Below are 15,012 nucleotides of genomic sequence, written 5' to 3'. Positions count from 1 at the left end.
AGACATGCATTGCATCGCCTTCAGGCTCTGCACAGTTACGCCCAGCGCGGAAAAATGTTGCCTTGTTCTCTAAATGCTTGTGGTGACATTAGGCATTTCGTCAATCGTAGCCTCCACTGTGCATCACAGTAAACTGGGCGCGCTATATGATTGCATCATGAAAACCATGTTGCCTTCTTTTTTTCTTTTCTTTGTTGTGTGTTCAAGATGCAACCAATTGTAGGTTGTGAGTTGCATCCTGTTGCTCTCTCGTAGATAGAGATAATGAGTCTAGTTGAGTGCGTGTGTGCATGGGGGTGTTTCTCATTGTGTTGATATGTTGGTCTCAATTTGGTGTCCTAGTACCTGTCCTAGTAGACACATTGTCGAGGACAATCATGTCACTTTTGTGCTGTGCAAAACAGGATGTGTGCCACTCTGCTGCTTCTGATGGCCCAACACAACTAAAATGTTCTCCAGTCTATGAGCTGAAAGAGGTGCAATTTTCTGGTCCTTAGAGTTTGTCAACTGTTTTATTCCACCAGTGCTTTGCTCTTCACATGCTCACCATTGGAGGACTCTGTAGCACATCTGTGCGGTAACAGTCACCTTGTTTGTTTGCCATTTCAAATTATCTTCCAAAACACTACACTGGGATATATTGCTTGTGGTCTAGATTTCTGTCAACCCATTGCACACTGTATGGACAATTTACAGAGCTTAGCGACCACTTCATGGCATCAGGTGAATGCTCAGACTCAATCCCCAGCACGGCCGTTGCAAAACTACCTTCTGACATCAGGGCTCTGGCAGTAAAGTGTGATGACACTGAAAACTGCCTTCGCAAGCCAAATTTATTTTCTTGGAATCGCAGACAAGCTTGGTGAATCGTGGGAGCAATCCGAGAACCAAGTAATTTCCTTCTGTGCTCAAACGCTTGATATTGCTGTCGTTGGCTCTTGCACCGATTGAGCACGTAGGCTGGGGTGCTTTTGACAAGGCAAAAACCACCCCATTATAGCTAAGCTTACACACTTTAAAGACAAATCTAAGATTCTTTCCATCACTTCCAAGCTGAAGGGATGATCATTCTCGATCAACGAAGATTTTTCTGAGATTTTTTTTTCTTAATCATACACTCAGCAGTTGAACACCCCGTTCAAAATTCACTTCAACAAACTGCACATTGATAATAAACAATACATTTATGATGCTGACCATGACACCATCATTGAAGTCAAGCCACAGCAGTTAAAATGACCTTCAGGATAGTTTTCGTTGCCCTCCTTGCCACGTGCCCATCGTACAAGTGCTAAAGCAGTTTTGCCGTCCTACGATAATGTGTCTGTGGTGGTAGCTAATGTTAGAAGTTATCTTCCAAAATAAGACATAGCGCATGCGGTGATCAAAGATGACTCTATTGATATCGCCGTTCTTACTGAATCGTGGCTATGTGCCGAAGTGAAAGATATTGAACTAGTTCCTGGTGATAAATCCTTCACAGTTCATAGACTTGATAGGGCTGGTAAACGTAGCAGTGGTGTTCTGGTCCTTGTGAAAGCGAACTTGGCTTCAATTCCTGTTCCAATCAACACCCAACATGAAATTCTCTGCATTACCATATCTCTTGCTTCACAATCTGTTTTACTTGTTTCGTGCTACTGTGCACCTGACTGCGATATTTCATTTATTAATCAGCTTTATACAGTTGTATTAGACTTGCAGTCACACTTGTCTAAAACAAATTTATTATTATGGGGGGATTTGAGCTTTCCTGACATTGACTGCTCTACTCTTACTGCAATGAGTCTCCAATCGAAAGATTTCTTAGATCTCGCTCTTTTGTTTAACCTCTGCCAATTAATCACAGTTCCAACTCGTGGCTCTAACGCTCTCGACCTTGTTCTAGTTTTGAATCCTGATGCAATTCAATCACCGTAGTGCATAAAAGGGCTTAGTGATCACAACCTGATTCTTTTTGACGTTTCTATCATCACTCCCATGTGCGGTATCAAGTTATAAATTCAGGTTGCAAGTTTAACAGTACTTTATGCCCACTTCAACAGAAAATATGGGACTAATGAGATTTCAGCAGCAAATAAATATGGTTGCTGCTATTGTACCTATGCTCGTAACCTCACCGGGCACTGTACTCTGCCTTGCAGATTACGGCTGGTTGTTCATTGTGCTTCTTTTTTTGTTTTTTGTTTTTTGCAGTGTGGAAGTATTTGCTGTGCTGTTAACACTATCTGATTCCTCAACAACTCGCATAGGCTTTTATGCATTAGTCACCAAAGGTTCCAGAACAATTGCTGGAGCCCAAGTGTCAAGCAGCAAACAAGAGCAACAAAATAAAATGGTGTATGTTGTATAACAGACCAGCAAGAATGTGTAGAAGGTCAATAGGACGTATTAGTCTAATAGAGAAACTAGTAGACATGCGGCACTGTTTGTATGACTAATATGTCTAATACATAGGGCCTATTGATCTTATAGGTAAATCAGTGCAACTAATAGAAATTTCTATTGATCTAGTACAAAACTTATATAATATGAAACATCGTCTTTATCATCAGCCTATTTTATGTCCACTTCAGGATGAAGCCCTCTTCCCGCGATCTCCAATTACCCCTGTCCTGTGCCAACCGATTCCAACTAGCACCCGCAAATTTCCTAATTTTGTCGCACCACCTAGTCTTCTACTGTCCTCTACTGTGCTTCCCTTCTCTTGGTATCTATTCTGTCACCCTAATGGTCCAACGGTTATCTAACCTGCGTACTACATGACCTTCCCAGCTCCATCTTTTTCTCTTACTGTCAATTAGAATATCGGCTATACCCATTTGCACGCTGATCCAAACTGCTCTCTTTTTGTTTCTTAACGTTATGCCTAGCAATCTTCATTCCATTGCTATTTACGCGGTCCTTAACTTGTTCTCAAGTTTCTTTGTCAGTCTCCAAGTCTCTGCCCCATATGTCAGCACCGGTAAAATGCGCTGATTGTACACCTTCCTTTTCACTGATAATGGTAAGCTTCCAGTCAGGAGCTGACAATGTCTGCCGTATGCAATTTAACCCATTTTTATTGTTCGATGAATTTCTTTCTCATGATCAGGATTCCCTGTGATTAGTTGACCTAGGTAAACATACTCCTTCACAGACTCTAGAGGCTCACTTGCGATCCTGAACTCTTGTTCCCTTGCCTAGTTATTCATCGTTATCTTTGTCTTCTGCATATTAATCTTCAACCCCACTCTTACACACTCTCTCTTAAGGCCCTTAATCATTTGTTGTAACTCGTCTGCAGTGTTGCTGAATAGAACAATGTCATTGGCAAACTGAAGGTTGCTGAGGTATTCACCATCAATCCTTACTCCTAAACCTTCCCAGTTTAATAGCTTGAATACTTCTTTCAAGCACGCAGTGAATAGCATTGGAGAGATTGTGTCTCCTTGTCTGACCCCTTTCTTTATAGGTATCTTCCTACTTTTCTTGTGTAGAATTAAGGTGGCTGTGGAATCTCTATAGATATTTTCCAAGGTATTTATGTAAGCAGTCTGTACTCCTTGATTACACAATGCCTCTATGACTGTTGGTATGTCTACTGAATCAAGTGCTTGTTCATAATCTATGAAAGCCATGCAGAGAGGCTTATTGTATGCTCGTGCAATAAGAGTACAATTATACTCTCGCGTAGTAGGGGACGGCAGAAAGTTAGGTGGGCGGATGAGATTAGGAAGTTTGCAGGGACAACGTGGCCACAATTAGCACATGACCAGGGTAGTTGGAGAAGTATGGGATAGGCCTTTGCCCTGCAGTGGGTGTAGCCAGGCTGATTATTATTATTATTATTATTATTATTATTATTATTATTATTATTATTGTACTCTCTGACATCTGCAGGCTTGGAGTGATGCCTGACACTGGCGAAAGATGCCGAGAGCGAGTGGGGCTATACTAATCCAGGTACATTCAAATTGGGAAGGCCCACTAACTTGAACAAAGACACTCCCTCCTTAGAACAGGAATTGGCCTCCCTGGTGCAATATTTGGCCACAACTTCCCTGATGATATCTACAATATGAAACTATTAGACTAATAAAAACTTCTATTAGAATTTTTGCTAGGGCAAGCATCGAGGACCTGTTCAGTATGCATTCAGGACATTTTAAATACCCGGGCATTCGCTACGCCCAGTGAAAATTAATTTTATTAACTGAAGTGACCTGTGTTCCATCTATAAAGAGAAAAAAAAATCAGGCTTAATATTACAGCATGCACTTACTGCTTGACAAAGCATACTTTTGAGCCCTGTTGCACTGGACTCAGTGTGTGGTCACACCAAATGGGATTGTAGACGCGCAATAAACACAAGACGTAGACTTACTCGCTCTCCACTGCCATGTTTTCTTCACTTGGCTTAGACTAGTTTGGCTTGACTTTTCAAATCGAAGTGCCATTGCACCAGCGAAGAAAGGAAATTGGGTGACTTGGTCGCCCTAGCTTGGTCGTTGACATTGCGGGATACTTTGCTGGTTAACTCTTTCATTGCCAACCACAGCTGTTATCGCCCGGAGGAACTCAAATCTATACAAGTTATAAAAAGTGGTTCAGTCAAACACAATAGTGAGGCATCAAGGCCAATTATCAGAGTCTAACTCCACGTATAAAAAAATCATAATCAAGTTCCATGGCCTAGTAATGGCAGTAAATGAATTAATTAGCACCTAATTTTTCATTCATCAAATGAAACAATCATAAAAATATCAACTTCTGGGTCTCTTCTAACATAAAACTAAACGTCCTCAAAATGTCTCGCAGTGGATGTTCTTGTGACGATTGCATATTCTTAAAAAGTCCTGCAAACAATGTTTTGACGATGAACTAGTGAATGTCGTCCTGAGAACGTCATAAAACATGTGAGGCTGTTTGTACCATCTGAGGATGTCCCGGGGACATCAAATGTTGTCTGTGTCCATTGGGTCATTTTTTGCGTTCTCGACCAAAAACGTTATTGGCGCCGGAAAATCGTACATAACAAGATGGCATCAATGAGGTTCTACTGTATCTGTTTCATTTTTCACGCTGTTGTGACAGCAGGGCAGCTGAAGGTAGTGCCTCATTGTGCAGGACGCTGCAGGCATTCCAGCAGCTGCAGAGAAAGAGCAAGTGGAATACAACTGACTACATCGTGCCCTCAGAGATGTGCGCCATGATCAACGTGGTACTCGAGGCGCGCATCCAGTCGCTCAAGCTGTGCACCGTGGACGGAGCTGATGTGGTCAGTCCTGCATGCTTGTACCGGCTAGTACAATACTTTTGATACATTATATATTACAGAAATGCATGATTTTCACCTTGAAGGAAATCTGTATCGAAGAGGGGTGAAAAACATGTAACACATCAGATCAAATTTGAATGTAAAATTTTTTTCTTATCACATGCAAATGCTCCAAGCTTATTCACTCGTTTGTGTGCTTCAATCAAAGCACATAAGGAGGCAAAACAGCACTCATTCCTCTGTTGGATTTTGGAAATGCTGGCAAATAGTTGTTATAGGAAACAATGTCTTAGTCATGTGGGCTGGTATCCCAAAGCAACCCAACACTGCCCAAAAGTAAAACGCTGACAAGATGGGAGCGGCCTGCACACTTGCAATAGTCTGCCCTATTGTTTGCTTGAAAATATGTAATGCAAAGCGGGCCCAGGGCAGGAATAAAAGAACTGTGAAGATTTTTCTTTTACAAATGGGCACTTTGCTTCCAGACCTGTATTGCCGGGTCTGGCAGCAAAATAGGCCTTTTTGGGTTTACTTCCAAGCTCGCTGCACTCCGAAAAGGGCTTCTCGCAAACGTAGTTGGGAGACTACTGACTTGGAACATCGTGAGCCCATGCTTGCAATCAGGCTGTTTAATCAGCAACAAGCTACGTAACCACTGCTACACATCGATAATAATACAACGCATTTGTACCCTATCCTTGAATCATACGGAGAAAAGGTGCTCGCTTTAGCAATCTTGGAGATTCCGATCTCTTGGTCATAAATGTGCTGGGGGCCTGGTGTTAAGTATGCACTGTGTAATAGAAGAGCAACTGTGACAACCCACGAAAACTAGTGAGGCCGAAAGCTAAAAAAAGAAAAAAAAAGGGGGGGGGGTTGCTGTCAGAGCCACGAAAGCTTGTGCAGCTCACTGTGTCGTGCCCAGGTCAACCCAGTCACAGCACTGTTTCTCAAGGATGTCTATGCCTGTGCAATCAATGAATATGCGAGTCAGCAACTTCGTGGCATTAGCAGGTATCATCTGCATACGAATTGGTGCTAGCAGCTTTTTTTATCAGTTTGTAGGATTCACTGTTGCTAAATGATCTGTGACACATCATTGACGTATACACACAAAATCTTGCAATATTTTTTATTATGGAGCCCTGCCGTAGTTCTTTGTTTGTTTTTTCCCACATTTACATAGAAGAGCATGTGAAAAATGAGAACTCCTTATGATGCCCTCACTTATAAGGATGGTGCCGTCACACGTTGCGATGTCCACCTCGCATGAAGCACCACTGCCATTGTTTTGCCCACTCCGCTTTGCAGCGCCAGCAGTGAGCGCAGACAGTTTTGTTCGTGCATTCTCTTCACAGCATCTGCCTGGGGTATTCATTTCTAAAAGCAGCACCAAGTATTGCAAAAATGGTTGAATGTTTTCTGTTCTTAGAGGTTCAAAAATAAGCCCCATATGGATTGTGAAAATTAAGAGAGGCTATGTCACAGTAATGTTGAATTCCTTTTGTGTAAGGGAAATGTATGATTGGGTCATTTGTTGTGTTCTGGCACTGATGAAAGCATTATGACGTTGCCCGTATGATGCGTCTGGCTGCTGTGCCTGATACCATGCAAGATGTCTTGACATGATCGCTTTTGTGAAAGATACAGAAAGCATCCTTGTTTCACACACACACATATCGTTTCCTGGACTGCATTGCATTTGGTATACCAGACACTGAGTGACCGAACTTTGATGCACTGAAAATGGAAAAGAAGAGCATGTACGTAAGCCACACAGCATTTCTGCTTGCATGTTTTCTGGAGACAAACTAACTTTGTATTCTTCGAATTTTGTTGCTTTGAATGACTAAAGACGTAGTATGTGACTTAAATTATTACCAAGGTTTACAGGAAAGTGCTTAATTTAAAAATTAAAGGCGCAGAAAGAACCCATACTAAATTGTTTAGGTTGTGGTTTCTGAGTGTGAAATGCAGCCCAGCCGTTAATTTTTTCGGTAGTTTGAGGTAGTCTTCATTTTTGTCGTTTTAAGTTTCGTCACTACATCAGCACTACTTTAACACTTTTGAATTGACCAGCATACTTATTTGAAGATAGTTGCTTCAAATGATCGGTGAAAGAAGCTCAAGCCAACAAGAAAAGGTTCACTGCGTGCACTCGTATGCATAAACAGTAGCTGTGAATGAGAAGACAGGGAATCGAGAAGGAACCCAATTTATGTTAGCCTCAATCATACAAAGCCAGCGGTTAATGCAACCAAGGACAGCATAGGGAAGTTATTTGTACTGAATGTGGTTGATTGCAGTGGGAGAGGTTCAGCCAAGTGCAGCAACCACAAGCTCATGCAGGTAGTGATGCTGCATAGGCCATGCTTATTTGTTAGAATAGGGGTAGTGACGGTGAATAATACAGCTGCAAATCTGTGAGTGACAAAACTAACTTTTATTGGGCAAACTTGTGCGCACAAAAGCAAGTTACACTCAAAGCACAGCGATAGCAGCGAACAGGGTCAGTGAAAATCTGATCTGCGGGGCAAATGCGTAGGCTTTTATACAGGAGTCATCGAAGGTTCCAGAGTAATTGCTGGAGCCTATGTGTCAAGCAGCAAACAAGAGCAACAACATCAAACAATGCATGTTGTATAACAGACCAGCAACAATCTGTGTAATGTCAATAGGACGTATTAGTCTAATAGAGAAACTAGTAGACATGCAGCACTGTTTGTGTGACTAATATGTCTAATGCACAGGGCCTATTGGTCTTATAGGTAAGTCAGTACAACTAATAGAAATTTCTATTGGTCTTGCACAAAACTTATATACTGTATCTACTATATAACTTATATAATGATCACACTTTTTTGTCAGAAAATTGCCGCATATTTAGGGGTGCGATCATTACGCGGATTAAATTTCCCGCGAAAAAAAAAACATTTTTTTAATCCGGCATTTGCTGCAGGATGACAACAGGTCAACAAACGGGCAGCTGCCGCTGTAACAGTGCGAGAAAACAAAACAAAAATGGCAGCCAGAGGAGCAAGCCGAACGTGCCGAACACGATGTTTTTTTTTGCTTTTCGTGATTATGTTATGTGCATTGAAATAGTTTCTTCCGTATCAGGATTGAATAATATCGTTAATATCGACAAGTTTGCGGCAATAACGTAGCCATGTCCTCTTTGAGGGGACAAAAACAGAGATGGGCATGCTTAGCTGCCAGTGACATAGAAACACATGGCGGGTATGCTGCGGAAACTGCGGCACTGTCTTCACTACTATCCTAATACAGCCTGTTTCCGCTAAGTGTGGGCGAATCTCTTAGCTTGCGTTACAAGCATCGGCGTATAAATAGGGTACACTCTTAATGTATCCGTGTAAACGTGGCTACTATCGTTGCCGCTCGTGATTTGTTTCGTGCGCACGAGTGCAGACGAGAAGAATCGAAAGGCGCCTTTTTTGTTGTTGTTGTTATTGACCACAACCACTATAAGGCCTACAAATAATAAAGCCAAGACAAGTTTGGTTGTACGTATTTTTTCTTTTTTTTTTCGTGGAAGTGTGGAAAGTGATGAAAGGAATAAAATGAGGCATCTGCTTAAGAATGTTTGGTGCACGAAGACCGCTTGGTATGTCTTGAAGAGTCCTTCTCATAGCATTCGACAGCATTCAATGGATGGTAAGCACCATCATCATTAACTAGATTTGGCACACGACATATCGCTGCGCAAGTTCGGGTTGTGATTATTACACGGGGAAGGAAAAAATAGAATTTTGACGACAAAATTCAGGGGTGCGATCATTACGCAAGTGAGATCATTATGGAAGTAAATACGGTAATCCGAAACTGCATTAGACTAATACAAACTTCTATTAGAATTTTTGCTAGGGCAAGCATTCGAGGATCTTTTCAGTATGCATTCAGGACATCTTAAAGACCTGGGCATTCGCTGCACCCAGTGAAAATTCATAATTTTGTTAACTGAAGTGACCTGCTTTCCATCTATAAAGAGAAAAAAATCAGGCCTACTACTACAGCATGCACTTACTGCTTGACAAAGCATACCTTTGAGCTCTGCTGCACTGGGCTCAGTGTGTGGTCATACCAAATGGGATTGTAGATGTATGATAATCCATACAAAGCCATATTATTCATTTTACTTACCAGCAGCACGTGCCACACTGACAAGAGAGGTTGAAAGAAGCGTGATAAAGTGAGGAGCGTTCACCATTCGATATGTCTTCCCCCGAAAGCTTTGAAGAGAGAGATCCATGAGGGACACTGGAAGAAATGACTAAGAGCACATCGTCGAAAAACAACTTACATTGAAACGCAGACAAATGACAAGCAAGAGAGTGTATGCCACATTCTAGGAAGCATTGCTGCACAAGGTTATTTCATGAAGTGCTAAAGCAACTTCTGGTGATTGAATGTTGATCTTTATGGCAAAATCCATCTGCTCACAATATAACTTTTTTTCATAACGAGTAGCACTTTTCATTTTGTTAGCCACGACATGATTCAGAAGAAAGATTAAGTACAACTACATGCAATTACATGTAGCTTTGAGTACGACATAGCATGATATTTGCAGCCTGCCTGTGATACAATGTCAGATTTCTTGGGTGTTTGCAACAATGCTCTTGTCGGTAAAAACAGCACGGAAGGGCACGTGTGGTAGCGGATTAGTTGCAAGGGACATTACAGTGGCGTTGAATTGTTTAGAAGCGATAGCTAGACAGGCTGAAATTATCACATTGAGGTTGTCAACTTTCTTGACCAGGCACAAAATGTCACATACCTGTGGAGGGCAGCTTTGTTGATTTTATCGTACTGGCGAAGCGATGCCGTAGGTGCCAGCACCCATAACATCCAACATAAAGAGCTCTGCGGCAAAGTCGCGCGAGGTCGTCTGATTTACTATGTAATAAATAAAGGTTCTCTCTGTACTGTTCACTAAGTGAAATCATACACTAATGCGTCTATTTCTTCCCCATACAAATCTGCATTCCACTTTCTGCCTTCATGACAAACACATGACATAGACTTACCCGCTGTCCGCTGCCATGTTTTCTTCAATGCTGCACTTGGCTTGGACTTGCTTTATTTGACTTTTCAAATGGAAGTGCCACTGTGCCAGCAACATGGAGGAAGGAAAGGTAGGAGAGGCCCCGGCCAGCACGAACGTGTTGGAGATAGTGTGGCGGAAGTCACGTGCTGTACGTTTTTCGCAGAGGAGCACTGGGACTGGTACCTCAAGCATAAACATTGCCATAGCAACCACACTCCTGAAGAGAGAGAGAGAAGAAACTTTATTAATGAATGGCTGGCAGTTTCGTTGTGGTGGCCTCAGGTGGGGGCTCGAAGTCCTTGGACTCGGGCAGCATCTTTGGCTTGCCGGACGGCCCAGAGCTGGTCTGCCAACTCTGAACTCCCAGCAGCGGCAACGCCGATGGAGAAGGTCCCCGGCGGCCCCCGCAGCTGGGGCGGCGTCGAGGAGAAGCGAGCTCGAGGCTTCCCGTACTGTGGTAACGGCCACGATTACGGACGCGTCGCGAACGGATGTGGTCCCATTACCGTGGTTGCCGGCACATTCCCAGAGCATGTGTCGCAGCGTTGCTCGCTGTCCGCAAGCTTTACAGGCATCTGTTGGATATAAACCTGGGTAGAAGTGATGTAGGACCGCGGGGCTAGGGTAGCTGTGTGTCTGGAGCAAGCGTAAAGTTACCGCCTCATTCCTGTTTAACTTGTCGTGTGGTGGCGGGAATGTGCTTCTTTGGAGTCTGTAGTGTTGGGTGAGGTCTCTGAACGTGGTCAGGCGATCGCCCCACGCCCATTGTGATTCTTGTTGCCGCATTTCTGTTGTGTCCCGATCAGGCAGATCCGATGCCCCGCTAGCGGGGCGGCGGCCACATAATCTGCGGCGGCTCGGCGTGTGAGACCTCGAGCCGTGGCGTGGGCCGCCTCGTTGCCCGCGAGCGGGACATCGGTGTGTGCCGGGGTCCAGAGGAGGAAGACTGTAGAATTTTGGGGTTTCGCGGGCGATGACGAGTCGCCGTCGTCACAAATTTGGAGTACGCGGACCGCTTCCCTCGAGACGCGACCGCGCGCGAAGCCGCGGATTGCCGCCTGCGAGTCGCTGATCACGATCGCAGCGCTAGGCACCGTGGCCAGTGCTAGGGCTATTGCGGCTTCTTCGGCCGCCTCCGTGTGTCCCGTGGTCACTGTAGCGCTCGCGAGGCACTTACCCATGCGGTCTACAACCGCGATCGCGTGTGCGCTTTTCTCTCCTTCATATCGCGCAGCGTCTACGTACACCGCCTCGCTGCTGTTGCCAAACTTCTTCTGAAGGTCTCTTGCTCGTTTGTTGCATCTCGCGGCATGGTGTGTCGGGTGCATGTTTTTCGGAAGCGGCGGGATGATCAGGCGGTCGCGGACCGAGGCCTGAACCGCCATCTTTTCTCCATGCTGAGTGTGGTACGCGATGCCGAGTGCCTCGAGGATGCATCGACCTGTCTTTGAATTAGATAATCGTTCGTACTGCACAATGCCGTGCGCCTCGATTAACTCGTCAAGTGAGTTGTGAAGCCCGAGCTACAGAAACTGGTCGGTGCTCGCGTTGAGTGGAACGCCGACCGCCCTCTTAAAAGCCTTTTGTATCATGCATTCGATCTTGTTTTTTTCGCACCCTATCCACTTAAGGTAGGGGGCAACATACGTTATGCGGCTTATCGCGTACGCCTGCACGAGACGGATCGCGCAGTCTTCACGCATACCATTGCGTCTATTCGTGATGCGACGCAAGAGTCGGATCGTGTCATCTACCGAACGACGAAGTCTTCGCACCGTCTCTCCGTTATGGCCATTTGCCTGCAAATGTAACCCCAGGATTCTAATTTTGTCTACGTGCGGTACGGGAGTACCATCTGCCAATATAATACGTATTTTGGGGTATTCCCGTTCTTCGTCGCGCAGGGTTTTACAACCTCTCCTTGTGGGTTTGTAGATTAACAGTTCGGACTTGGTCGCTGAGCACTCGAGGCCCGTTCCACGCAAGTAATTCTGGACCGCATCTACTCCTGCCTGTAGCGTTCGCTCGACGTGACCGTCACATCCTCCCCCGGGAACCCAGAGGGTGATGTCATCCGCATATAGACTATGATGCAATCCTTCTACTTCTGCTCTAGGCCTTTGAAAAGTTATATCAGTTTTTTTGGCCTGTGTGTTTCATGCAACACATTATGTTCCCAATACAGGTTGACTTTGGAGCATGGTGTGTAAGCTTGGCAGTTGTGTTTTGGGTCTGTGTGTTGTGGAGTCTCCCACACCCGTACTCTTGGGACAAAGGAACGACAACACAGTAGTGCAAACAATCACAAGGGCATTTATTGCACCTTTCAAAGATCAATGCCTGCTAGCCGAGTTATAATTGCTATCCACAAAACATGCCGATGGGCGCGCGACAAATCTAGAAGTCCGACTTACCGCGACCTGGTAGCGAGCGAATATGTTCGCCCCATGCTGGATCCCAACGCCTGGTCATTCGCGTGTACGGTCACGCGGACGGTGTCCAAGGCGGCCACGCGAGACGGTCTCGCAGAAGCATGGGTCGGCGCACGGGCAGACGGCATGTCCGTCCCGCTTGCTGCCCGAACCCCCAAAGAGAGACAGAGCGCCTTGTCTCCCGGCGCCCGAGTAACCCCGCAGCGGCGGGGCTTTAGCAGCGGCGCGACGCTCGCGCCATCTCTCGCACCGCGCTTGTACCACTCTGACCGCCGCGGGCCACGCGACGGGCGAAGCCGCCCTGCAGGAGACGAGCCATGCGGGAAAACTAGATCTCAGGGGAGGCGTGAGAGTCACGCATCCCCACAGTGTGTGTCAGCCAGCAACAGAGACATTCAAGCAATCATGGTGTGCATCTATGCCATCTTCCTTAACGTGCCACGGAAAAACATAGGAGCGTGGCCGCTTCACTAAAACTGTTACAGAAGTTTTGTAGGCATTGTTCTGAGGCCCGTCGGTAGCAGGCACTTCCAGTGGCTCATAGTAATGCAAGTTTAAAGCTTGCGCCTACTGCCCTAGCGAGCTGATTGGAGGGGCAAAGAGAGATGGCACACCAACATGGCTGCATTTCCGGCTTCCAAAACGTGATGTCAGGGCCTCTCCTATTTTGTTTCATTCCTCCATAGCCAACAAGGAACGAAAATGCGGTGACTTGGTCGCCCTAACTTAGTCGTTGACATTGCGGGATACTTTGCTGGTGAACTCTTTCATTGCCAACCATAACTGTTATCGCCCGTGGGCACTCAGAACTATAAAAGTTACAAAAAATGGCTCAATGAAACACAGTGGTGAGGCATCAAGACCAGATGATCAGAGTCTGACTCCTTGTATTAAAAAAATCATAATCAAGCTCCACGGCCTAGTATGGCTGTGGAGCTTGATTATGATTATGAGTAAGGCCATGGCCTCCGGCCAAGCTGGTGGCATTTCTCGGCATGTCGAGCAGCGGAGTACTTTTGGATGCATTAGGCTTGTAAGAAAGGACTGTGTGAAAAGCATTGAAGTTTCTCATCCATGTAGAAGAAAGTATGGAAAAATCCCGTAGTAGTTTGTGGCGTGGTATTGTAGGCATATGTTACTGAAGGAAGAATCTGGTCCCCTGTTAGAATCGTCAGCTGCGCGATGTACATTGACAGCATATTGCTGAGAGTGTGGTTGAAGTGCTTTGTCATGCCATTGGTTTGCGGATAGTATGGTCTCAGAAGGTCGACTACTGCAAGGAAGCGGTCGTGGTGGACAAACTTGTCCAGATTTCTGCCATTGGCACTGAGCACATGAGTGAATGAATTGTCGCACATAGTTATACACACACTGTTGAAGCATGGGCAAGTTGATGTGACAGTCTTTTTCAACAGTGCAAAGGACAAGGACGAGACGAGTGCACATACACAGCGCTGATATACATGCCGCATCAATAAAATTACAGGCCCGGTCATAAGCTTATCTACCAGGAGAGCCGGGGGGGGGGGGGGGGGGCACTCGCCCCCTCTCTCTCAGAACTCGGGGGTCAAAGGAGGCCGTTTGACCCTCGTATTTTGAAAGCTGGGTATATTGTGCCTGGAATCCCGACCAAAATCACTCGAGTCTACAGAAAGCAGCTTGAAGCCCTGATAAAGGGGTCTGACCTCTCCACCAGCTGCACGCAGAGTCTCGGCCATTGATTCTGCAGGGTACTCATCACCAGTATGTATGTAATATAGCACACAGCATCTACTTGGTTCCAACTGGTAAATTTCCCCACCTCTACAAGTCGGCAGTTGTGCTTCAAGATTTGATCTAGGCATTGATTCAGGCTAGCTGGTCCGTCATTCTAGGAACCTCAATAGTGCAATTGAGATTCCCAGTACTTTCAAGACTGCTTTCGTTTATTTGGCCATGAAAGGTGTTCTCATAGTTAAACTAGAGGCAGCACGGAGTGTTTGCTTCTCGCTGCCAGAACTCTTCATCATGCCAGTGTTCTGACAGCAAGTGCTCATGGTTCTCGAGTGAAACGGGTTTATATTTGCCTGTGCATGCGTGACACCATGCTTGTCATCTGCATATCTACTGGTGTGTCTGTGTGGGGGAGAGGCATGCCCCCTACACAAGCACACACTTGTGAAAGCGACCACTGTCGGCTGTGCACTGACAAATCCAACAAAACAACAGCTTATGGCAAGTTTTCTCGCAGAATTGCACTCACATATGTATGA

General features: G+C 45.3%; 1 protein-coding gene across 10 annotated transcripts in view; it reads left to right on the top strand.

Annotated features, from left to right (window-relative positions):
• Nucleotides 1-15,012, top strand: part of Cadps (calcium-dependent secretion activator 1) — a 618,572-nt gene that overhangs the window by 377,374 nt on the left and 226,186 nt on the right. For all 10 annotated transcript variants that reach the window (XM_075704042.1, XM_075704047.1, XM_075704043.1 and 7 more), the window contains one exon: nucleotides 5,110-5,260. In XM_075704042.1, coding sequence (XP_075560157.1) covers nucleotides 5,110-5,260 — 151 coding nt within the window. The remainder of the gene's footprint in view (nucleotides 1-5,109; nucleotides 5,261-15,012) is intronic.

Source organism: Dermacentor variabilis, chromosome 9 (assembly GCF_050947875.1).
Source record: "Dermacentor variabilis isolate Ectoservices chromosome 9, ASM5094787v1, whole genome shotgun sequence".
NCBI classification, from domain to species: Eukaryota; Metazoa; Arthropoda; class Arachnida; order Ixodida; family Ixodidae; genus Dermacentor; species Dermacentor variabilis.
This window is presented reverse-complemented; position numbering and strand designations above follow the sequence as displayed.